The 27120-nt window shown below is 42.5% G+C and overlaps 1 protein-coding gene across 1 annotated transcript; it reads left to right on the top strand.

Annotated features, from left to right (window-relative positions):
• Nucleotides 1-1316: 1316 nt before the first annotated feature.
• On the top strand, nt 1317-22864 carry LOC120916436 (interferon-inducible GTPase 5-like). Its single transcript, XM_040327404.1, has 2 exons — nt 1317-1476; nt 19769-22864. Exons 1-2 carry the CDS (start codon nt 1463-1465, stop codon nt 20985-20987), a joined length of 1233 nt encoding a protein of 410 aa, XP_040183338.1. The 5' UTR covers nt 1317-1462; the 3' UTR covers nt 20988-22864.
• Nucleotides 22865-27120: the final 4256 nt, after the last annotated feature.

Here is a 27120-nt window from a genome sequence, read left to right on the forward strand (position 1 = left end):
TCAGGTAGGTCCATGTATGTCAGGTAGGTGAGGCCAGTGTATGTTAGGTAGGTCCATGTATGTCAGGTAGGTCCATGTATGTCAGGTAGGTGAGGTCAGTGTATGTCAGGTAGGTCCATCTATGTCAGGTAGGTGAGGTCAGTGTATGTCAGGTAGGTGAAGTCATTGTGTATGTCAGGTATATCCATGTATGTCAGGTAGGTGAGGTCAGTGTATGTCAGGTAGGTGCAGTCAGTGTATGTCAGGTAGGTCCATGTATGTCAGGTAGGTCCATGTATGTGAGGTAGGTGAGGTCAGTGTATGTCAGGTAGGTGAAGTCAGTGTATGTCAGGTAGGTCCATGTATGTCAGGTAGGTGAGGTCAGTGTATGTCAGGTAGGTGAAGTCATTGTGTATGTCAGGTATATCCATGTATGTCAGGTAGGTGAGGTCAGTGTATGTCAGGTAGGTGCAGTCAGTGTATGTCAGGTAGGTCCATGTATGTCAGGTAGGTCCATGTATGTCAGGTAGGTGAGGTCAGTGTATGTCAGGTAGGTGAAGTCAGTGTATGTCAGGTAGGTCCATGTATGTCAGGTAGGTGAGGTCAGTGTATGTCAGGTAGGTGAAGTCATTGTGTATGTCAGGTAGGTCCATGTATGTCAGGTAGCCCATCCCATCCTATCCCACCCCACTATACCCCATTCCATCTCATCCTACCCCACCCCACCATACTCCATCCCATCCCATCCTACCCCATCCCATCCCACTCCCTTCCACCCCCATCCCATCCTACCCCATCCCATCTCATCCCACCCTACCCCATCCTACCCCATCCCATCCCAGGGTGGATGGAAGGAGAGTGGAGGGTGCAGAGGTCAGATATTGCACACGGTCCATAGCAAACTCCTGAATCCTGCGCTCCATAAAACCAGTAATAAAGAAATGCAGTGACAATTATTTATGATAATAGTGGAAACGTAGTCTTACAGATACAACCGGCCCTTTGAGGGCAACCATACTGCTAATGCGGCCCCCGATGAATTTGAGTTTGCCACCCCTGCTCTAAGGGTTGGTAAGCCGCAATATATGACATTTTTGATTTTGGGATTAATATTGCTGTAACTCTTTTCATACGAAGACCTCCAGGGAAGGTTGGGGGTCAGGGAAGCAGAACTGAGATAGCAGGCGTTGTATTTTAGGAATTTTAACAAATAGTATATTTTAGTATCACTCCTGTCGTTGAACACAAACAATGGAGATCTGTTTTAGTTAAAGCAGACAGGAGACACTGAAAGAGTTAATAGCGTTGGAGCACGCCCAGTTCACAGAAGAATTTCCCAGGCTGGCCTCATGGAAAGAATGCACAGATCCAGTTTTACTTTCAGTTTCCTTTCATCAGAATAGAAACCTATCTATATACGTATATACAGCAGAAAAGAACGATCGGAGCGGCAAAGACGTCCATAGAACCTCGAGAAGAAGATATGACATCCGAAAGGTAACAATTTTATATAGGAATGTATCGATATAGAAGCAGTTACATTTTTCTCAGTAGGTGGAATAGACTTCCTTCTAATTACACACATGCATTTGCTATTTTAAGCTGGCCCTGCAGCGATCGTTTTTGAACTACGTGAAAAAAAGAGGAATAGGAAAATGAAAGGAGCACAAAGGAAAATCGTTCTCGGAGGAACAACATTTTAAAGCTTGCATCTAAACATCCGTGTTGTGACGCTTGCTCACCGCCTGTTTTAACCCCCTAAAAGCCACACCGACGCATAGCAACCGCGGGCAAATGCATGCGACTGCAGGGTGTGTGCAGTCCATCTCCGTTCTGTGGAATGGGTCGCATCCAGCAGGCAGCATATTTACAAAGAAGTGCCTAACCACTTAAGCCCAAAGACCAGGCCACTTTTTGCGATTCGGCACTGCGTCGCTTTAACTGACAATTGCGTGGTCGTGCGACGTGGCTCCCAAACAAAATTGGCGTTCTTTTTTTTTCCCCCACAAATCGAGCTTTTTTTTTTGTGGTATTTGATTACCTCTGCGGTTTTTATTTTTTGCGCTATAAACAAAAATAGAGCGACAATTTTGAAAAAAAATTATATTTTTTTACTTTTTGCTATAATAATTATCCCCCAAAACTATATATAAAAAAAAAATTTTTCCTCAGTTTAGGCCGATACATATTCTTCTACATATTTTTCATTAAAAAAAAAATCGCAATAAGCGTTTATTGATTGGTTTGCGCAAAAGTTATAGCGTTTACAAAATAGGGGATAGTTTTATGGCATTTTTATTAATATTTTTTTTTTACTAGTAATGGCGGCGATCAGCGATTTTTTATCGGTACCCCGACATTATGGTGGACACTTTTGACACATTTTTGGGACCATTGGCATTTTTATAGCGACCAGTGCTATAAAAATGCATTGATTACTATAAAAATGCCACTGGCAGGGAAGGGGTTAACACTAGGGGGCGAGGAAGGGGTTAAGTATGTTCCCTGGGTGTGTTCTAACTGAAGGTGGGGTGGGACTGACTTGGGGAAATGACTGATCGCTGTTCTTACATTGTATGATCAGGCATTTCTCCCCCTGACAGGAATGGGAGCTGTGTGTTTACACACACAGCTCCCGGTTCTCGCTCTGTAACGAGCGATCGCGGGTGCCCGGCGGTGATCGTGCCCGCCGGGCACGCGCGTCGGCATCAGGGGCGAGCGGGGGGCTGAATGGTGCACGCCCCTATTGGCTGAACGGTGAGATGATGTAGATCTACATGATCTCGCCCAGCAGAGTTGACCTGCCGCCGTATAACTGCGGCGGCTGATCGGCAAGCAGTTAATATGATGTAGCACCACCCCCGAAGGAGCTGCTGGTTTAGATTTGGGCTCGGCGCCACCTTACTGTTCCTTGCGTTCGTCTAGGGGGTTCTCCTTGAGGAGTTTTCTGGAAGAAAGGTCTGAACCAACACAAAGTCTCTTTCAAGGGTTTTATTGAACAAACTTTCCAACAGAGGGATAGAGGAATGGGGAGGACTCCGGTATCTTACTTGCAGACCGCGAATATTCTCCTAGGTCCAGAGGAACAGGTCGCTAATTCTAGTCGCATTTGCGACCTGGCGCCCGGGGTTTATCGAACCCTGCTCTAAACACCTCTAAACACCTATGTGTGCATGAACACATAGGCTAATATGCAGGGGGGTTTGGAGGCAGAAGAAAAAATGATAGGATGTCCCAAACAGCAGTGTTAAAAATATCCAGCGTGCATGAGGCCTAAAAAGTCAAGTTGATACACAACATTTTATATGAATATTTATATTTGCATATCCAATTGTTGAAGCTCACCTTTTCACCTTCTCCAGGCTTTTCTTAAAGCAGACCTTCCATGAAAATGGAAGGTCCTCTTTACTGACAGTCCATTGGAGAGATTTCTCTTCACTTTTTGTCCTGTAGAAAGACAAGGAAGTAGGCGGAAATCTCTCTAAAGTAAGGGAAAAGTTGGGCTTTATATTTTTTTATTTTTGTTTTGGATAGAGTAATGAAAGATTAGAACCTTTGTCAGAATAGTATTGCTGTCTGTGTTCTAATAAGGGGGATTCACTCACTCTCTCTTTATCACAGAGCCCACTTTCACTGGGAAAACCAAAAGACTCACAGCTGTCATAGTCTGATGCCGCATACACACGACCATTTTTAATGGAAAAAAAAAAAATTTCAACCCGATTATTGTTAAACCTACACACGATCGTGAAAAAAAATGCTCTAGCAAAGCGCGGTGACGTACAACACATACGACGGCACTATAAAGGGGAAGTTCCATTCGGATGCCGCCACCCTTGTGGCTGCTTTTGCTGATTTTGTGTTAGTAAAAGACGATTCGCGATTTTCAGTCTGTTACAGCGTGATGAATGTGCTATCTCCTTTACGAACGCTTTTACCAGAACGAGCGCTCCCGTCTCATAAATTGCTTCTGAGCATGCACGGTTTTTTCACGTCGTTAAAGCCCACACACGACCATTTTTTACGTCGTTAAAAACTACGTGAAAATTTAGAGCATGTTCTAAATTTTTAATGGCCATTTTATACGTCGTGAAAAATGCTCTGGAGCCTACACACGATCATTTTTAGTGACATTAAAAAAAATGTAATTTTTTACATCCCGAAAAACGGTCGTGTGTACGCGGCATGAGGGTTCTTTATCTGTAGGTCTAGGGCATGGTTTATTGTTAAATCCACACAGTATGACAGCCACCTGTGAAATATAAGTATGCAAAGAAGCTCATAAACCAGCGATTGTTCAGTTTAACTCATAAAACTCAAAAAAGTACTTTTTATATGCCAGTTAAAACATATTTATTAAATTCACCTTCACATAGTAATGTGGCTGGTAAATGATACATCAACTAGTGATATATTTAGAATATAAAACTAACCACTTTGTACCTCAGACCTTTCTGAGATGGGAAAGGCACTTTTTATAGCCAAATGCTTAAGTCAAAGTCCTTGTCACACCTTTAGTCATACACGTCAACATGTCAGATTTCATTTTACATGGTCCAATTCAGTAGAACGCTTACCACAACCAGCACTACCTGATTTTATAAAATAGTGTTGTCCTAAAAGTGAAATTTCGGTTGGTTTAAACTGTTGATGGCAGCTGTTCTAGGTGTCTTTTCTTATCTGGTGACATATAACCTGTGGAACCCATCAAGTTCCAAATCCCAGGGTACTCTATCATTCATATCTCCTTTTTTAAAGACCTATTCATATTTTCCCCAAACCCAACACTTGACCTATGAATTCCCACTAGACATGTGTACACTGAAATATTTTGTTTTCGGAATTTTGTTTTCGTCCAAAAAAAATTTGATTTAGTTATTCCCTAAATTAATTTTTATTTATTTGTTTCATTAACAAATGCATTCTTGTGAAAATCTGAATGAAGGTCGAATCTGTCAGTTGAAGGCTTATGGTGTCTGTCGAATGTTCTAAGAAGATTTGACGATGCAGCTAAACTTTACAATGCGGTAATCGTACATTTTCGGTTGAATGCTCCACCCACAAGCTATAGTAGAATTCTAATGTTGTATGACTAGTAATAATTATATTTATTAATTATTATTACTAGTCAATCAACATTAGAATTCTTCTATAGCCTATGGGACGGAGCAGTTGACCATAAATGCCCGCTCACTGCAACTGCTTTGTCGAATCTTCATGTCAAATCTTTCCTCTCTATGTCGAATAATCTTGGACTAATAGAGTTGGGTTAGGCACATTCAACCGCAGATTCGATAGACACAGATTGCTATTGTCATCATCATGTCGAATCTTCTATCTATATCGAACTGTTGTCGCAACAAAGCGAAAATAAAGCATTTTTTTTGTCAGATATTTTGGATTCTGCACGTTCGTGATTGTTTGTGTAGCACTACCCCCCAAAGGAGCTGCTGGTTTGTTTTGGGCGGCATGTTACCTAATTTTCCTCGCAGTCTAGGGTATCAGATGAGAGCTGAGAAAAAGTTCAATGTCCACAATTTAGACTTCTTTTTCTTTGCTTTATTTGCCGAACTTGGTAAAAGAATAAAATAAGTAGTTGAAGAGGTGGAAGGATAGTAGGTAATAGGTTCAGGTGTATAACTTCTGTTTGGAAACACTCCTGCTTCCAGCAACGTAGCTTTCGTCGCCACTCTAGCCAGAGTGGGTACTGTGCACCTGGATAGGCCTCTCTCACTAGCCTAGCAGCCAGGATGTCAAACGGAAACTTGGTAAAGTCTCTGCCACAGACCTTCCCAAAGATGGAGGTATAATCGGTCCAAAATCCTCTCAGCACAGGATTAAGCACCCGGATCTCTCCCGAATAACTTCTTGTGAACTTAGAACTGACAGGTGACCATCATTCAGCCCTTCAGTAATGGTGCATCCTTCAAAGAAGTTCAAGGCCTCTCCTGAGATACCAGCCTCTTGCTTGGTGCTCTCCAAGACAGGTTCTTCATTGAGTGCCTTCCTCCCTTAGGACAGACAGCACAGGACCACTCTGCAAGCGTAGACCCAATCTGACTACTTGGCCTACTTAGTAGATCACAACCCTGGACCAACGTGGTCCCAGGGCCAGGAACACTTGAACACGCACCCCCGGCCAGGAGGGCCACACACGGGGGTGGTGGGACGACAGCCCAGAATCTACGACGACCCCTGACTAATGACGTCTGTCCCTTAAGTGCTCCTCCCCAGCATTGGCTGCCGAAGGGGAAAACCCAAAACACCTTGACCTGACTGCTGCCACCCTCCGCCTGGGGTGGTAACAGCACCCCAGACAACAATAGTGGTCACTCACAGTACAGTCATGGCTGGAACAGAGGCCAAAATTTAGTGAAAAATAATGCAGTCTGAGTTAACTAACTCTCAGACTACCCTCTAAATTTAAAGCAGCGCCGGCTAGAAAGTAGCAGGCCGCTACATTTGTTTAAAGGAACGTGAAAATCCTCAAAATTCGGACGAAAACAAATGCACGTGCCTAATTCCCACCAAATCTGATCACCAAATGTTGTAAGGCCATAGAGGGAATAAAAAAAATGAGTCTTCCCAAACTGATAAATATTCATAGGATAGAGGTCTTAGCAGAGATGGAACTACTCATCCACCATTTACTTTTATAACTGACTCAAAAAGATTTGTTGTGTAAGATGGAGAATGATGTACGAATATCAACAAAAATACCAACCAAAGTTCATTTTTCTGTGCTTATAACTATTAATGTGCCCATACTGTCTATGGTTGAACTGGTTGATATTCCTTTTCCCCAGGAGTCTGGTTCAACTGTAAGAATGCAGGCCGGTTGCAAATTGAATACATTTTCTGATGAGGAAATACGGGAGATTTCACAAGCTCTACAAGAAAGTGATGCTACATCAAGAGGGGGTACTGTGTCTGAAACTGAGTTGCGAGAGATCATAAATGCATTGCAGGAAACTACATTGTGTGACACAGCTGAGAGGACCACTCAACCAGAGAAGAGCACTGAAAATCCTCTAGTGAACATTGCTGTAATAGGAGAATCTGGATCTGGAAAGTCCACTTTTGTCAACGTCATCCGGGGTCTTGATGATGATGAAACTGAAGGTGCTGCTAAAACTGGAGTGGTAGAAACCACACAATATCCAACAGCTTACCCCCATCCCCAGTATAATAATGTCTTGTTTTGGGACCATCCTGGCTCAGGGACCCCTAGTTTTGACTCGGATAGCTACCTAAAAACTGTTAATGTCCATCAATACAACTTTTTCATCATCATAGCATCAGAAAGAGTTAGGCATAATGAGATGGAATTGGCCAAAAAGCTCTGGTCAATGGGGAGGAAATTCTTCTTTGTAAGAAACAAAATTGACTGTGACTTGAAGGCCAGCAAACTTCGTAGAAGGAAGACCTACAATGAAGAAAGAATTTTGACAGATATTCGAGATAACTGTATGAAAAATCTTATGGACTGTGGAATGAGACTACCAAGTGTATTTCTTCTGTCATGCTTAGAGGTAGAAAAGTATGACTTCCGTCTTTTTAAGAAGACACTAGAAAAAGAACTTGCAAGACAAGAAAGATAACATGCCTGCATATCCAACACATTTATATTTGTGATGTAGGCTGAAAATATGTGGCAATGTAAAAAAATATTATAATAATGAGTGTTCATTAAAAAAATAAAAAATAGATGAGCAGGAATCAAGTACATTGCTTATGTAGCCTTTGCCTCTTCACGGGTCACAAATGGAGCTAAAAAGGTATGGAAAAGAGGCTTTAAAAAAAACATGTTTTGTGTGTACATATTTAAATCTGTCATCCAGCCCTCAGAAGCATATAGATACAAATTGTCCCAAGCGTAGATCGGCGCATCTTTGAGCGGGCGGTAACATATCCTATTTACGTTACGGCTCCGCAACTTAGACGGGCAAGTGCAGTATTCTCAAAGCATTTGCTCCGTAAGTTGCGGCGGCGTAGCGTAAATAGGCCGGCGAAAGCCCGCCTAATTCAAATGTGGAACAGGGGGGCGTGTTTTATGTAAATGTTATGTGACCTGACGTGATTGACGTTTTTAATGAACGGCGCATGTGCCATCCGTGGACATATCCCAGTGTGCATTGCTCCAAAGTATGCCGCAAGGACGTATTGGTTTCGACGTGAACGTAAATTACGTCCACCCCTATTCACCGACAAATTACGCAAACGATGTAAAATGTAAAAAATTTGACGTGGAACGACGTCCATATTTAACATTGGTACGCCGCATGTACGCCACATATAGCAGGGGTAACTTACCGGCCGGGAAAAGCCTAACGTAAACGGCGTATCTGTACTGCGTCGGCCGGGCGTACGTTCGTGAATTCGCATATCTAGCTGATTTACATATTTCTAGGCGTAAATCAGCGTACACGCCCCTAGCGGCCAGTGGTAAATATGCATTTAAGATCCAACGGCGTAAGAGAACTTAACGCCGGTCGGATCTAATACAAATCTATGCGTAACTGATTCTAAGGCCCCCGGATATTTTTCGGGCCGATGGATTTCCAGCGGATCAAAATTTCCTTGACATGCTAAGAAACGATCCGCTGGAATCCAGTCCAGCGATTTGATCCGATGTCTGTACAGACTCAACCGGATCAATTCCATCCGAATCCATCCCTCGCATGCGTAGTAATGATTCGACGCATGCGTGGAAGTCCTTATATTACAAGCGTCGCGCATCGGTCGCCGCGTCATCATCGCGGCGACGGTGCAACACGTCACTGCGGAGGAAATTCCGTGGGGATTTTGATCTCATGTTAGTACAACCATGAGATCAAAATCCGCCAGAGGATTTATCCGCGGAAACGGTCCGGAGGGTCCTCGATCCTCTCGTGTGTACTAGGCATAAGAATCAGGCGCATAGATACGACGTCTCAACTCAAAGATACGCCGTTGTATCTTCCTTGAGAATCTGGGCCTTTATTCTTGAATATTAAAAATTGATTAACAATATTTCTGTGAATGCTTTAGCTCAACAAGAGACACAAATTCCTAAAAATCGTCACTACAATATAAGTCTCATTTAAGAATGTTCTTTTAGAAGGGGCGGGCACTTAAGAGGACCGACAATGTTAAAAGTACCCTCGTACGCCGCTCTAAAAACGTCCAGACAAAGCTATGCAATAGCATTGTGAAATGCGTTGACGTCACTTTCTGCCCGAACGCCACACTACGACGGCATCCCCATGCTGTGTTTCGGCAAACCTTTTTGAGAAAATAGATGGGGAAGTCCTCCACTTGATGGGCACAGAGGAAGGAGTGAGGGCCCGGCATATTTGTAGACCTGCACAAGCCCCTATAAAGGGAGAAGCGGTGGCTACAAGGCATCTTATGCATCAATCCACCAGGTGACACCCGTATGTACCCTTCAGCACAAGGCTATACGGGAAACTCTGAGTTACGCTATTTGAAGAGGATAGGCCATACATCTCTGGTCTGAGTATCTAACAGGAGTGGTAACGTATGACTGATGTGACACTACCTGTACTGTTCATATACTCCTACAAAGAGCTTATTAACCTTGTTGACAGACTAACTTTATACCGGGGTTTGTCGTGCAAGGATACATTTTTACAACTGGCACGTTTGAGAAACTGTCGCTACAGACTTTATTGGGTGTTTCCCTGATGGACCATTGGTCCCATTGGTATTGATTAAACCACAGTCTATCCACAGGATCATTGTTTGACTTGGTTTCTCCGGCCCCCCTCTCCCTTCTTTCCCCATGGCTCGAGCCTCCAGGGGGTTGGTACTGTACATGGTTGTCCCACAAACAGCAATTGCTGATTATTCGGCATGGTCCAACCTGTCCCAATATACCTGGTGTCCAGACGTTTTTGAGTTTAAGGTTAAATGTTTTATGTTGCATATGTCCCACATGTATGTGCATATATTTGGCTGGTCTATTGTGACCAACTAAACCTCAAATGAGAACATTTTGTGTCTAACCACAGTTATCTACCATTTTTTATATTCAAGAATAAATTGTTTTTACCTCCATTATTTAGTGACGTGTTTCTGTCATTCTATAAGCCCTTGCTTTTTCTCCCCCCCCCCCCCCCCCCCCCCCGTGTGTGAGACGATTTGGGTCACAGATGGAGAAGGTGGCTCATTGCTTCATGAGCATTCACCTAGAGTGGCAGGTCATCAAGTTCATGAAAAGTTGGCACCTCACCGTTGATCATTTTGGCCCCTTTTATGTAGACCACAATTGTACTGCGGCTCCTGATAAAAATGACTGTCACCACAGGATCGTTTGGTAAGGAAGCCTATGCTGTAATTGAAGAGGCTATATACTTACCTTTCCTGTGGTCTGTGTCTTCAAACTCAGGCACTTTTCTGCTCCCTTTACACTGCAGGTTTTCCACACTTCCAGATGTGTGAATATTGGCCCTTCCCACCACACACTGTTTGTCCTCTTGCAGGCTCTACATCAGGGGTGCCCAACCTTTTGAAGGCCGAGGGCCACTTAAGCGACTTAGTAACCAGTCGCGGGCCACAATGAGCGGAGTGGGCAGATGACAGGTCTGTGTCCACTCTGCATATGCAAAGCAGACACAGGCACAGCCCAATCTACTTTATGGGCCCTCTGATCCAATCAGATGGAAGGGGACGGATCCACTTCTGTTTGTTTTAGCAAATCGGATTCAAGGTAGGCAGGGTGTAAATGGACAAAAAGTCTTACATCTTCCACTCCATAGAGGTGAATAGAGGGTCCGATTGGGTTGGACCGTTCGTGTGAAAGGGGCCTAAGGCTGCTTTTACCCTGAATGTCTGCGGTCTACCCACACCGTGGGTGCAGCGCAGTGTTCCTGTGGTTTTCCCACCAGTTAGCTGCATTTTGCCATAGACGTCTATCATATCCTGCAGGTGTGGTGCACTTTCTGAAAAGCCACTTGCTTCCTCTACTGCCGGCTTCATTCACAACACTGATGCTCTGAGCTGGCAGGTCGGCAACCTGCAATCTGGGCTTGCCAACCAGCCATCCCAGAACAGAAGTTCGCGGGCCACATCAGAGGGCTCCGCGGGCCACATGTGACCCCCGGGCCACTGGTTGGGCACCCCTGCTCTACATCATTACAGGATACATGAGCCAGTTTGAGGAACCACGGAATGCAGAGCAAGTTTTTGACACGCCCAGAAGTGTGTTCTACGTGGAGTGGATTAGGATCAGCAAAGCAGCAGAGTTTGAAGGCACAGGTTACCTAGAAAGGTGGGTTTATAGCATTTTCTTTTACAGGGTGGATGTTCTTTAAAAGAGACCAGGTGGTGCAGGGTTGCTGTAATGGAAACCCCCACTGAAAGAAATGCTGTTGCTACCATTGCTGACTTCTTTCTAAAAATGCTAACCACCAGGTTGTTGACGCATAACAAGCATGAAGGTCAGGAAAATCTTAGTTAGGTCAGAGGTCCTTAGCCTGCATTCTTGTTCTGGGTTAGTCACTCAGAAAGCACTGAAAACCAGAATGGCAGCCAGGTAATCAGTATTTTCCAAAGAAGAGAGCTCAACAATGGCTGTTTTAATACTTCTTAACCGCTTAAGGACCGTGTCACACCGATAAACGTCTGCAGAATGGCACAGCTGGGCAGATTAACGTATATATATATATATATATATATATATATTGCCCTTTAAGACATGGCATTGTGGGCGTGCCGCACACACCGCAAGCCCTGTGAGTGTGACCGTGGGTCCCATGGACTCGATGTCCACAGGGATACCCGCGATCCTCTCACGGAGAGGAAGAACAGGGAAATGCTGATATAAACAAGCATTTCCCCATTCTTCCTAGTGACAGGACACTGATCACAGCTTCCTGTAATCCGGAGAGGTGATCAATGTCGTGTCACACACAGCCCACCCCCCTACAGTTAGAAGCACTCCCTAGGACACACTTAACCCCTTCAGTGCCCCCTACTGGTTAACCCCTTCAATGCCAGTGTAATTTTTACAGTAATCAGTGCATTTTTATAGCACTGATCGCTGTATCAATGACAATGGTCCCAAACTGGCGTCAAAAGTGTCTGATGTGTCCGCCATTAAGGCTCAGTCATGATAAAAATCGATGATTGCCACCATTACTAGTAAAAAAAAAAAATATTAATAAAAATGCCATAAAACTATCCCCTATTTTGTAGGTGCTATTACTTTTGCGCAAACCAATCAAACGCTTATAGCGATTTATTTTTTATTTGTTTACGAAAAATATATAGAAGAATACGTATCGGCCTAAACTGAGGGGAAAAAAAAACCTTTTTTAATATATTTGTTGGGGATATTTATTATAGCAAAAAGTCAAAAATATTGCTTTTTTTTTTTTTTAATTGTTGCTCTATTTTTGTTTATAGCGCAAAAAATAAAAACCACAGAGGTGATTAAATACCACCAAAAGAAAGCTCTAATTGTGGGGGAAAAAGGACGCCAATTTTGTTTGGGAGCCACGTCGCACGACCGCGCAATTGTCAGTAAAACCGACGCCGTGCCGAATCGCAAAAAGTGCTCTGGTCTTTGGCCAGCCATATGGTCCGGGACTTAAGTGGTTAATACCTTTCCAGCCTACCACCCCCCCCCCCCCCCCCATTTTTTTTTTTTTAAATCCTTGCATACCTTGTTGTGAGTTTTGAATATTTCAGATGCTCATCCGCTCAGCGATCCAGCAGTGTCATGCAGAATCCTGTCTGAATTTTGCCTCCACTTGGTCCTGTGCTGTCATCTTTTTATACAACGTCATCCTGAGGCCTAGGGCCTGAGGGTTTAGCTTCCGAGCCTCGTGATGACTTGCTACTAAGCCCACCACCCCTCCTACTTTCTCTATAAAGCACTGTACCTCCTGGGATATGTGACGTGCAGGGGCGGACTGACAACTCATGGGGCCCCCGGGCAATAGAAGACTATGGGGCCCCTGGGCTTACAGATGGCCACCACGCCAGGAGGAAGTGCAGAGGCGGGACAGCTAAAATCTTGGGATTTTCACCCTGGTGACGTGCACATTCTCTGGAGCCAAAGCAGGCATAATGCCTAGGCAAATGACGGGCATTAAGGGGTGGGACAGAACTTCACAAACAGTGCTTTTCACATGGGGAGGAGGGAACTTCCCAATAGGGATGAAGTTCCGCTTTAAGTACTGGTTTTCCCTAAACCCACCTCCAGCCAAAACGTTATTTGAATGAGGATAGTGTGGTGATGAGGGTTTGTCAGGATTTTGTTGCCCAAAGAGAAAAGAGGTAAAGCACAAAATAGAACAGTTGATGGCATGCAAGCTTTTTTAGATACTGTATCCACTTTATTATAGGGAAGGGTCATGTGTTCATGTGTATATATACAATAAAAGTCTATATCTTGTCAATGTATTTTGCATGCCAAAAAAGTTTTTATCTAAATCCTACAATAAACATTCTTAAATGGAAACTATAATTTTTTGGGGGGTATTTGTTTTATGTTTTAAACTAATATTATACAGTATATACAAACTTTGTTTCACAAATAAACATTTTATTACAGGGTGTACCCTTGACACTGGATTCCCAGAGCACTATGGGGTTTATAAGTAGAGAGTTCAGTTGAAGCTGTCCACTTTCAGACACTCTACCTGAAACCTCAGGAATTCACTGGGTGAGATAAAATAGAACAGGATTTGGAATGAATTTTAGTATATGGCCATAGTACCCTTTTAACCAATCGACACTGACCATACATGCTCTACTAAGAAGGATTCCATAAGAATGGGCAATGTTTCTTGAATATGGCAGCAACTGGATTGTTGAGGAGGTCTTTGATAATATCAATAATTCAGATTTTCAGCCTTTGATAGCGGTGGTTTGGGCTCCTTTGTGGCCCTTGTTCCTCCCTTTGCATTGGAGTGTTTCATCCCTTGCTGTTTTCATGTCCTAATTTCCAGGAGTTGGGTTCATGAGGCTCCTTTTGGAACATGTCTTTGCTTTTTAAGATATATATCAATGTGTTCCACAGCTTCCTAATGAAGAAAGCAAGATAGCCTATGAAATGCATTGAATGCTAATACACCCTCCACCCTAGAATCAGAACTAGCAGCCACTTCAATACCAGACACTTACACCCCCTTCCGGCCCAAGCCCATTTTCAGCTTTTGCTGTCGCTTTTTTTTATTATTTTGTTCCCGCAAATATGAGTGCCACTAATGAGGTGGCACTGATGAGGGGGCACTGATAGGCGGCACTGGTGGGCACTGATAGGTGGCACTGGTATGCAGCACTGATAGGCGGCACTGATAGGTGGCACTGGGTACTTATGGGTGGCACTGGGCACTGATGGGCACTAATAGGTGGCACTGATGGACACTGATAGATGGCAATGATGGGCATCACTGATAAGGAGACATCTGGCAGGCATTAGTAATGGGCACTGACTGGCACCATTTGTGGGCACTGATTGGCATATGTCGGGCACTGGGTGGCATACCTAGTCATCTCTCCATCGTGACCATCCCTGGTGGTCCTGGTGGCATCCCTGGTGATCCAGTGTGGGCATCCGCGGGGGAGGCCCCAGTCAGAAGAGCTTCTGATCGCCTCTCCTCTGCTCGCGTCTTTCACGGCCGATACACAGCTTTTCCTGTTTACACTGTGATCAGCCGTGATTGGACACAGCTGATCATGTGGTAAAGAGCCTCCGTCGGAGGTTCTTTACCTAGATCGGTGTAGCAGTGTGTCAGACACGCCGCACCACGGATCACCGCGTTGCACACCCCCACGGTCGTGCACTGGCAGTTATCCTGAAAAATTTCATATGGCGTCCAGTCAAGATAACTGAACCACCACCCGGCCGTCATTTTGCTATAGGCTGGGCGGGAAGTGGTTAAAGTGGTTGTAAACTTCGATACATGAATTGTACCTCTAGGTAAGGCTTACCTAATATGTACTATAAATATCTCCTAAACGTGCACTGTTTAGGAAATAATTGCTATATATGCAGCTGATGACGTCATCGGCGCATGTGCTCTGAAAGAATGGCCACCGTGGCAATCCTTTAGAGCCCTGTGCCATAACTGGCAGCTCCCGCGTGACAATGCATCGGTGGAGGGCTTAGTTTGCAGGTGCATACTAGTACATTATGGCTTTATTTTGCAGGTCAAAAAAAATAATAAACCCTACGGTTTACTTCATCTTTAAAGGATAAATGGACCGTTATCCTATAAAGAAATTTGGCTGAACTCTGGGGTATTTTAACCACTTAACCCCCGGACCATATTGCTGCCCAAAGACCAGAGCACTTTTTGTGATTCGGGACTGCGTCGCTTTAACTGACAATTGCGCTGTCATGCGACGTGGCTCCCAAACAAAATTGGCGTCCTTTATTTCCCACAAATAGAGCTTTCTTTTGGTGGTATTTGATCACCTCTGCGGTTTTTAGTTTTTGCGCTATAAACAAAAATAGAGCGACAATTTTGAAAAAAATGAATATTTTTTACTTTTTGCTGTAATAAATATCCCCCAAAAATATATAAAAAAACATTTGTTTTCCTCAGTTTAGGCCGATACGTATTCTTCTACATATTTTTCGTAAAAAAAAAATCGCAATAAGCGTTTATTGATTGGTTTGGGCAAAAGTTATAGCGTTTACAAAATAAGGGGTATTTTTATTAATATATTTTTTTTACTAGTAATGGCGGTGATCAGCGATTTTTTTTTTCCGGTACTGCGACATTATGGCGGACACTTCAGACACTTTTGACACATTTTTGGGACCATTGGCATTTTTATAGCGATCAGTGCTATAAAAATGCATTGGATTACTATAAAAATGCCACTGGCAGGGAAGGGGTTAACACTAGGGGGCGGGGAAGGGGTTAAGTATGTTCCCTGGGTGTGTTCTTACTGTGGGGGGGTGGCCTCACTAGGGGAAACACCGATGCGCAGTAGCGCATCGGAACTTATTATATATTATTCACTGATCTTCTGTTCATACATTGTATGAACAGAAGATCAGCATTTCCCCCCCTGACAGGACCAGGAGCTGTGTGTTTACACACACAGCTCCCGTTCCCCGCTCTGTAACGAGCAATCACGGGTGCCCGGCGGCGATCGCGCGGTGCCCGTCGCCACTAAAAGAGCCAACGTATAGCTACGGGCTCTCGCCCAGGAGAGCCGACCTGCCGCCGTAGAATGACGGCGGCTGGTCGGCAACTAGTTAAAGGTGGGTTTCAAAGAAAGGGTACACAAATCTTGTAAATTAATTGTAACCCTTCTTAGCAGGGGATAAATGTGTACCTAACAAGCCTGCATTTAAAAAATATGCTTATTAAATGAGAATTGTGTGATAATACAAAAAATTATTTTGTATCCAAACATTTAGTTAGATATGTTTTATACTTTCCAGTAGAAGCTGAAACGTTCCATCATCCTTTCTCTTTCTTGGTGTGTATGACAAAGGTTTGGTCTTTGATTTTGTTGCCATGTGCTACCTACTTTGCCTTATTTTTTTTTTTAAAGTACCGTATTTATCGGCGTATACCGCGCACTTTTTTGCCCTGAAAATCAGGGCAAAATTGTGGGTGCGCGATATACGCCGATACCCGCGCCGAGTTTGAACCACTGCGCCACTGGATGTACCGCGAGAGGAGCCGAGCCTGCCCGACTATACCTGAGTGTACTGCGCTCGGTATATGCCGGTGCAGTGGTTCAAACTCGGCGCGGGAAGCGGGGATCGAGCGGGGTGGACACCACGATGGCCGCAGAAGGACGCCGGACCCGACGAGGAGGACACCACCGAAGCCGCAGACGGACGCCGGACCCGACGAGGCCGCCGATGGACGCCGCGCAAGACACCAAAACTGTAAGTACTAAAATGTTTTTTTTTACAGGAATGCGGGTCCACTTTAGGGGTGCGCGCTATACGCCGGAGCGCGCAATATCCCGATAAATACGGTGCTATTGAGTGTTCATAATTAATGGGAAAATAAATATATTTCTATTAAATTTTTTGCTGTTCATTTCATTAGAAGATTTGTTCTTATTTCCTGTCCTGGAGACAGCAAAATGTGAGGATAAATGGAACATTCCTGTTCTAATGTTCTAATGACAGCTGATGGTTTTGCCATCACTTTCTGTTTTTGGTGACACAATGAAAAAATCAGGACAGACAGCGAGGGTGAATCTCCCCAGTGGTGATACAAAATGCAATAAAGACCCGTATAGGGTTCTGGTTGTGAATTTTCGTATCCAAAACTGAAAAAAAAAAAAAGCTTTAAAAGTCAGGCTAAAAGTAATATTTGTCATTTCTTGGCTTACTGTTCCTTTGGATCCCAAAAGCAGAAACATTACATTCAGTATCCTAGCAAAGGCTATTTTTTTAATTCCACGATCTTTAAAATTAGATTTTTACTCTAAAAACAGTTTTATAGAATTAATTTTCTTGCATTAATAAGGTGGGGCAAACAGGGCATTTGAGTAAGGCCCAAACTAAAATGGCAGAGGTGACCCATATGTTGTCATGCTGAATGTATTCTCAATAAATGCAAGCCCTCGCATTTCTGTGACAGGTAGGGTATTCAACTGTGAAGGTGATGTATTGTCAAACAATGGCTTTCTTCTTGCCACTCTTCCATAAAGGGCAGATTTGTGGAGAGCACGACTAATAGTTGTCCTGTGGACAGATTCTCCCACCTGAGCCGTGGATCTCTGCAGCTCCTCCAGAGTTACCATGGGCCTCTTGGCTGCTTCTCTGATTAATGCTGTCCTTGCTTGGCCTGTCAGTTTAGGTGGACGACCATGTCTTGGTAGGTTTGCAGTTGTGCCATACTCTATTTTCAGATGATGGATTGAGCAGAGCTTCAGGAGATGTTCAAAGCTTTGGACATTTTTCTATAACCTAACCCTGCATTAACCCTCCTGGCGGTAACCCCAAACGTGACTCGGGTTGGATTTTTTCTGTTGCGATCGGTATCCCCGAGTCACACTCGGGGTAAGCTATGCAGAGCCTGCAGCGTGCGCTGGCTTACCTTGTCCTGGATCCAGCGATGTCACTGCGCTGTGTGAGCGAGCGGGACCTCGCTCGATTGACACAGCGTCCTCCTGTTGCCGCCGATCTCCGTTCCCTGCGACGTTACGATGCACGGGAGCGGAGATCGGCGCCGAATTCAAAAACGTAAACAAACACCTTACATACAGTATACTGTAATCTTATAGATTACAGTACTGTATGTAAAAAAAAACACACCCCCCTTGTCCCTAGTGGTCTGTCCTGTGTCGTGCATGTTCTTTTATATAATAAAAAACTTTTTTTCTGCCTGCAAACTGTAGATTGTCCATAGCAACCAAAAGTGTCCCTTTATGTCAAAAATGGTTTTAGATCAGCTAAAAAACAGCGATAATAAATTATAATCACTTGCAGAATTGTGCGATAGCGATTTGTGGGGAAATTCATCATTAAAAAAAAAAAATAATGACAGCAACAATTCTGCAACTGAGAAAATTTCAGTGATTTTGAGTTGATTACATTATTGACTAATTTTTATTAGAATTATATTATTATTTGTTATAATTATTTATAATTATTTATTATATTATAATTTATCATTTTGTTTTTAAAAAAATGTCATACCCGGGATGCCTATTAGATTCTTGTTTGGTCAGATTTAAGTGAGTTATTCCTAAGAATTACAGGCCTACAGTATAAAACGCCAAATTTCCTTGCAAATAATTGTACCGCTTTTGGTACGTAATTCCAGACAGAATCATACCGCCAGGGAGGTTAAACTTCTCCACAACTATCCCTGACCTTTTTGGTGTGATGTGCCTTCATGATGCGGTTTATTCACTAAGATTCTCTTACAAACCTCTGAAGGCTTCAAGGAACAGCTGTATTTATGCTGAGATTAAATTACACACATCTATTTACCAATAAGGTGACTTCTGAAGGCAATTCCACTATATTTTAGTTAGGGGTATGAGAGTAAAGGGGGCTGAATACAAAAGCATGCCACACTTTTCATATATTTATTTGTAAAAAAAATAAATAGAAAATGTATAATTTTCCTTCCACTTCACAATTATGTGCCACTTTCTGTTGGTCTATAACATAAAATACATTTACGTTTTTTTGTTGTAATGTGACAAAATGGTCAAGGGGTATGAATACTTTTTCAAGGCACCTGTATGGCCCCATACACACGACCAAACATGTCTGCTGAAACTGGTCCGCGGGCCAGTTTCAGCAGACATGTTCGGTCGTGTGTAGGCCCGAGCGTGCAGGATTCCAGCAAACATTTGCCCGCCGGGCCTTTTCCCAGCGGGCAAATATTCCTGGACTTGTTTTAAAACAGTCCGCTGGAATCCTGCCCGCTCGGACATGTTCGGTCATCTGTACAGACCTACCGTACATGTCCGAGCGCCCGCCATCCCTCGCATGCGTCGAATGACTTCAACGCATGCGTGGAAGCATTTAACTGGCAGGCCCGCCCACGTCGCCGCGTCATCGTCGCGGCGACACCGCGGACACGCCCCGCGTATTGTTTACGCGCGGATTTCTGTACGATGGTTAGTACAGCCATCGTACAGAAATCCCCGGCCAGACATGTACGGTGAAAACGGTCCGACGGACCGGTTTCATCGTACTTGTTTGGTCGTCTGTACACGGCCTTACTCTTCTATTTTAACGGAGTGCCATAATGACCTTTTTAGAGAATGACAGGGTCTCTTTAAAATGTCATGCTACAGAACTTATGCAACATTATTTTTATTTTCATTTTTTTTTTAGGAAATTTTCTGAAATGGATTCTTTGGAATCATTTGATATTATCTCAGAGGAAGAAGTAAAGGAATTTAGGGCAGCTTTAGAAGAAGGTAACCTATGTGCAGCAGGCGAAACGATCAATCAGTCTCTAAAAGATATTGAAAATGCTCCATTAAACATTGCAGTAACAGGAGAGTCAGGATCGGGAAAGTCTACTTTTGTCAATGCCATCCGAAACATGGATAATGATGAAGAAGAGGGTGCTGCTAAAACAGGAGTCACAGAAACCACTAAGGAACCAAAAGCCTATCCACATCCACAGTACAATAACGTGACATTTTGGGATCTACCCGGAATTGGTACCCCAAATTTTAATCCAAGCGATTACCTCAAAGCTGTTGAGTTTCATCGATATGACTTTTTTATAATCATGTCATCAGAACGCTTCCGACACAATGATATGGAGCTGGCTAAAGAGATTAAGTCCATGGGAAAGAAATTTTACTTTGTGCGATCGAAAGTAGATTCTGACATGTATGCTTCTCAAATGCGTCGGAAAAAGTCTTATAATGAAGCAAAAATAATGAATGAGATTCGGGATGACTGCATTAAATGCCTACATGATGGAGGGATCCAAGATCCAAAGGTGTTTCTCCTCTCCTCTCTAGACCTTAACAAATATGACTTCAATCAAATGCAAGAGACTCTAGAACAGGAACTTCCAAGTCAAAAGCGACATGTGTTCATGTTATGTTTGCCCAATATTTCCTTCCCAATTCTAGACAAGAAAAGAGAAGCCATAAAGAAGCAGATCTGGAAGTGGTCAAGTGTCTCCGCTGCTGTAGCAGCAGTCCCTCTTCCAGGACTGTCAGTGGCATGCGATGTTGGCATCCTGGTGACAGAAATGAAAAAATATCGGGATGCATTTGGCCTGGATCAAGGATCTCTTGAAAAGTTGGCCGACAGATTTGGTAAAGATGTCAATGAGTTGAAGTCTGTGATCAAGTCACCTATAGTGGTAAAAGAGATCAACAAAGAGCTTGTCACCACCTTATTAACCAGAGGAGCAGCTGGGTCACTCATGTTCATTGAATATTTAGCTAGTAATATACCTGTGATTGGCACAGCTGCAGCAGGTGGCATCTCGTTTGGTACAACATATTTAATGCTTTATTGCTTCTTGAAAGATATTGCTGAAGATGCAGTAAGAGTTCTCGAAAAAGCTTTAGAGTCCTCTGTATAGAAAATGTTATCATAGGTTTGATACTCATATGAATGCTACAAACACAGCTTCAAAAAGACCTATTAATTACCCATTGAACATGTGCACACTATGACTAAATCTGTCTAGACTCCTTACCATCACACTTACCTAAGGCTCAAACTGTGTGGACACTCTTCCTAATTATTGACTTCACATGTTTCGAGTGAATAGTACTGTTTTGCATTTCCAACCTTGAGCTACAGTTTGGGAAAGGTCCTTTATCTGTCCAGCATGACTGTGTCCCTACGAACAAAGCCAGCTCCATCAAGACATGATTTGATGAATTTGGTATGGAGTGGCCTACATAGAGCCCTGACCTCACCCCCTATGAACACCTTTTGGATAAATTAGAATGCCAAATTGAAGCCAGGTCTTCTCATCCAACGTTAGTAACTGATTTTACAAATGTTCTTTTTGGCTGAATGGGCCAAAATCCTTACAAAAATACTCCAAAATCTTGTGAAAAACCTTCCCAAAACAGTGGAGGCTGTTATAGCAGCAAAGATGGGACCACCTACATATTAGTACCATGATTATGGAATTGGGTGTCCAGAAAGCTCTTATTGGTCAGGAGTCCACAAATGTTTCACTGTGTAGTACATCTTGCACCCAACAGAAAAAAGTCCAAGTCTTCCCTATCAGCCTATTATAGTGCACTTGAAAGAACCGTTCCCCTCTTGTTCTTCTTTACAGGAAGTCAGTTATTGGATAAGCAATGGGGCCACCATTGCTGGCCTCATCTTTTAAAATTCTGCTTGTTAGCTGCCATGCTGACCCACCACTTCATTATTTTGAGTCTCTGATTTAGAACAAGTGTACGGGTAAGAACTTTTGAATTGAAGAAGTATAAAAAAAACTCTTTTGTGGGATTTTAAGGGACTTTTGAATTTAGCTTGACTCTCCTGGGCTACATATTTGTTGTAATTCAGAGACTCAGAAAGCATTCAAACGAATGTTTCAGTAAAACAGCCATGTTTCTATTATTTTTAGAAGAAGATCCTGTATGTAGTGGTAGTCCCTATGTTTCCCGCTTGATAGGTTGTCTAGCTACCTCATTTGAGAAGCTGGTGACACAGTTGACAAACTGTTCAGACCACAAATCACTGCAAATCAACCAAAACCCATGAGATGCCATCATATAGACCAGGGGTCTCCAAGCTTTTCAGCATGAGGGCCACATCTTATATTTTAAGTACATCTGTAATTTGTAGGCCGAAAAATAATCAGTTTTATATATGAATGCATTAAATGTAAGTCCCCCCCCCCCCTTTACATCCAGGAGTACAAAGCAGAGTCCCTTCTTTCACCCAAGCTGGACCAACGTAACTTTGTAAAAAATGTCATACCAGAATTTTTTCTTTAGGCAACTTTGTAGGCAATGGAACTGTACTATTCATAAATCAGAGCAGGGGAATGGGGTTCAGAGTTTTGTATATGAATGCTACCATTTTTGTAACCGTTTTCTGTGAAAAGTAGGTATCCAATTTAGAAAGGCAAATACCAGACAAGAAGAGTACCAAAATGGATTAGCAATTCACAGGAAAAGTAAAGGAAATAAAATGATATCAAATTATAAAATCCACAAAACAATTCATAGAGTGACTGTTTAAATAATGATCACATACTACAGTGAGTAGTCAAATTAAATGTATTGTATAAGATTCATAGGACATCAAATTGCACAATTACATTTCTCTTTAATCTTTTAGAGGGCAAATTCATCTAATCTCCTCTCTAAACTAAACAAGCTCAGATTTACTAACTTTTGTTACAATTGATAATATTATCATGCTTTATTAATTAAATTGCTTTCTTTTGAAATTACGGCAAATAAAATAAAAGTTTTGTTATTTACACTCAAGACTCTTTCTTCAATACTCATATTAATAAAGCCAGATATTACAATTCCATTATCATTTGTATTTTTTAAATGTTATTTATTTATTTCTTACAGGTACGTATTAAGCACTGACAATTTACATAGCACTTTACATGTACAGTAGCTCCCCCAGGAGCTTACAGTCTAAGGTCTCAAACTCACATTCATACATACATATACTAGGGCCGATTTAGACAGGAGCCAATTAACCTACCAACATGTTTTTGGAGTGTGGGAGGAAACCCACACAGGCACAGGGAGAACATGGAAACTCCAGGCAGGTAGAGCCATAGTTGGGATTCAAACTGATGACCCTAGTGCTGCTAGTTGGAAGTGCCAACTACTTAGCCACTGTGTACAGTGTATTTATTTATGGACTTATTGATAGGATCAGGGCAGGACTTAGGGTGGTGGGGGTCCCTGGGCTTGAGTCACTTTCGGGCCCCCACGGGACCTTTTCGCGCGCCAAATAGTTTTCTTTTAAGCGCGCCACTCTGATACCGTTTGTCCGAAATTACATCACTGTCTAATAGTAATGCAGACAGGTTTTCTCAACGGCAGTAAACGAGGCACTACGTAACTGCAAATAACAATAACCAATCAGCAAACCTCAAGATGACTGACATTTAATTTAGCTAATTAAATTTCATTTTGCATTGCAGGGCAGGGCCAGGTAAAAATGCTAGACCAATCAACAAACTTTAAATAAAAAATTAAAAGAGGAAGTAAACTCAGCACTTCATATGAGGCTTTTCATGTCATGTAATGTGTAACATTATTTACAATATTGCCCAGTCTAATGTATGTAAAAACGATTCTTACTGTTTTAGTCATTTTTTTTTTTTATAAATTCTTTGTTTATTTCAAGAATTACTTTACAGGATGGTACATTGTAGTTCATCTACTTACTTAAACTATATCATAGAATTAATAGAGTGATGGCAAGAAAAGCACCCTACCATCCCCCCTCCCACTTCCATCCTGGTTTAGCAATACTTCTCCTTTTCCTCTCTTTCTTTCTGTCTCTTACAGCCCTACCCTCCCCCCACCCCTTCCCAAAAAAAAATATATATATATTATTATTATAAAAAAGCACCCGCTGGCTATTCCCCGCTCCCTCTCCCCGACTCCTCCCTATACCTCTCATACGGGGCCCAAATCGATTGGTATCTCTTATCCTGATCTTTCAGGCCAGAATCACACTAGTGCGTTGCGTTTTGGAGCTCTGTTGTCTTTGCGAATTTCTCTATAAGGTGTTCTGCAGATCAACTGCATTTTAGTTGCAGATCAGGTGTGAATTTGGAGACCTGGGAGAGGGGAGGGGGAGGGGGGAAGTGTATTGAACTGAATGAGACAAATACTGAAGAGAAATGAACAGATCTGCGAATTCAGCTGCGTACCCATAGAAGATAATGGGACTGAATTCGCACCTGAACCGCACCGCAAGACATAAAAACCGCACGCGGTTTGGAGGCAATACGCAGTGCGGATGCATCGCACATATGTGAACCAGCCTCATTGAAAACAATGTATTTTGAAATGTCCTGCGAATTAGATGCGGTTTAAGCCGCACTCAATTCGCATTGGTGTGAACCTGGCCTCAATGTCATTGTTAAATTCTCCATTTGTTGGATCTCTGCCACTTTTGCGAGCCATTGTGCTCTTGATGGAGGTATCTCCTGCTTCCACAAAGCTGGGATACACGCTCTTGCAGCTATAATAAGGTGTCTTATCAACGAATTTTGATATTTTTCCATTGTCATTGGAATGTCTAATAGTAGAACCGCCGATGGTCTGTCCACCAGATTAATTCCTGTAATTTTATCAATTATTTATGTTACCATTTGCCAGTATACCTGTATTTTTCTACACTCCCACCAAATATGTACTAATGTCCCTTCCGCTTCCCGGCATCTCCAACAGACCTCTGATGTTTCTGGGTATATTCGGTGTAATACCGTTGGTGTTCTGTACCATCTTGTTAATATTTTATATCCCCCCTCCTCATATTTACTTGCTACTGATGCTTTGTGCGTAAATCTCAAGATCTTATCTTTTTGTTCTTGTGTGAATGTCAGTTTCAGGTCTCTCTCCCATGCTTGTATGAATTTAAATTATTGTGGTATATCTAAATTTACTAATGTTGCATAGAAGTAGGACAGAGAGTGTCGTATTGACTTCCCTTCTAGGCATGTCTGCTCAAATTTAGACGGGGTCCTGACTATCGTATAAATACCTGCCTTTGTCCGGAGGAATGCTTCTAGTTGCATCAGCCTCAAAAAGTCTAGTTCCTGCATCCCTGCCCTTTCAATCTCTCCCCTTGTCATTAGTCGGTTATCTTTTGAAAAATGGATAACCCTGCTTATACCCTTCCGTCGCAGGGCCTTAAACCTTGGATCTGTCATTCCCATTTGAAAGGCATTAGTACCCAAAATCGGTGCGAGTGGGCTTGGGTATTCTGACAATTTCGTTTTTTCAAAAATCTTTTTAATAATCCGTATAGTGGCTCCTACCATGGGGTGTTTCTTTGCCTCTAAAGTTATTTCACTATCTGGGGTCCATGCCAGTCCTCCTAATGATACCTCTACCGTCGTTTGTTCCAATCTTATCCACGGCTTTTCATTCCGCCCACACCAATCCACGACTTTGGCTAAATGTGCTGCCTCCTGATATTTTATCAGATCTGGAAATCCAATACCACCTTTCCCCTTAGGTAGAGATAGAATGGTCCTGCTTAACCTTGCTGGTTTCCCTGCCCATATAAATTTCAAAAATTTTGATCTTAATTCTCATAGGTAGCTTTGAGGGATCTTAATTGGTAAGGCCTGTATTATATATAGAATTTTTGGGAGCACATTCATCTTTAATATGTTTATCCGCCCGAACCACGTAAAGGTCCCTTTGTCCCATTTGTCTAAGTCTGTTTTTATTCTTCTTGCCAGCGTTGCATAATGGAGCTCAAAAAGTCTATTTAGACACCCCGTTATCTTTGTGCCCAAATAATTTATATGAGAGTCTGTCCACCTAAAATCAAAATTTGTTTTAATCTGCTCCAGTGTTTCCGTTTTTACTTCTATTCCTAATGCTTCTGTTTTCCCGTAATTGATTTTAAAGTTGGACAGCTTTCCATACTCTCGTATTTCTGTCATTAGACACGGTAAGGAGATAATTGGTGATGTTATAAAAAAAATTAAATCATCCGCGTATGCCGCTACTTTCTGTATCTCTCCTTTAGCTGCTAACCCCCTAATATTCTCATTTGCTCGTATCTTCCGTAGGAAAGGCTCCATGGTCAACACAAAGATTATGGGCGATAAGGGGCACCCTTGTCTTGTCCCATTTCGAATATCGAATGGGTCAGATATCTTACCTTCTATTTTAACTTTCGCCCGTGGTTCTGAGTAAAGGTTCGTAAACCAGCTCAACATTCCTTCCCTCAGTCCTATATGCTGCAATGTTGCTTTCAGAAACGACCATTCCACTAGATCAAACGCTTTTTCTGCATCGCTAGCTACTAATATCATTGGCTTCTTTCGTTTTTGAGCTAAATGTATCGCGTTTACCACTCCCTGTGTATTCTCTCTTCCCTCCCTTCCTGATATGAATCCCACTTGATCTGGATGTATCAGATCTGGGATAATTTCTATTAACCTTGTAGCAAGGATCTTAGTGAATACTTTTAGGTCCACATTCAGTAATGATATAGGACGGTAGCTGGCACACTGTGACGGGTCTTTACCTTCTTTTGGAATAACTACTATGTGCGCCATCAGTGTTTCGTTTGGTATTTTATTTCCTTCCCTTAATGAGTTGAAAGCTGATATAAATCTTTGTGCCAGTTTCTCCGAGAACAATCTGTAATATGTTAAGGTAAACCCATCTGGGCCTGGTGCCTTACCCAATTCTAATATTTTTAAGGCATCCATAAATTCCCCTGTTGTAATTGGCTCATCTAATTTCCTTGCTATCTCCTCTGATAATTTTGGCATCAAAGTGTCTGTTATATAATCCCTGGCTTTTTCTATTTTCTCTTTTTCCTTCTCTACAGACCGTTTATCCTCCAGCTGATATCATTTCTCGTAGTATTTTTTAAAGCTATTTGCGATTTCTTGTGGGGTACAGACCATTTCATCATTTGATGTCTTAATTTGTGCGATCTGATTACCTTTGTATGCTTCTTTCAAAGCATTTGCTAATATTCTACCTGGTTTATTGCCAAACTCGTGAAATGAT

The sequence above is a fragment of the Rana temporaria genome, chromosome 10, assembly GCF_905171775.1.
Source record: "Rana temporaria chromosome 10, aRanTem1.1, whole genome shotgun sequence".
In the NCBI taxonomy this organism is placed as follows: domain Eukaryota; kingdom Metazoa; phylum Chordata; class Amphibia; order Anura; family Ranidae; genus Rana; species Rana temporaria.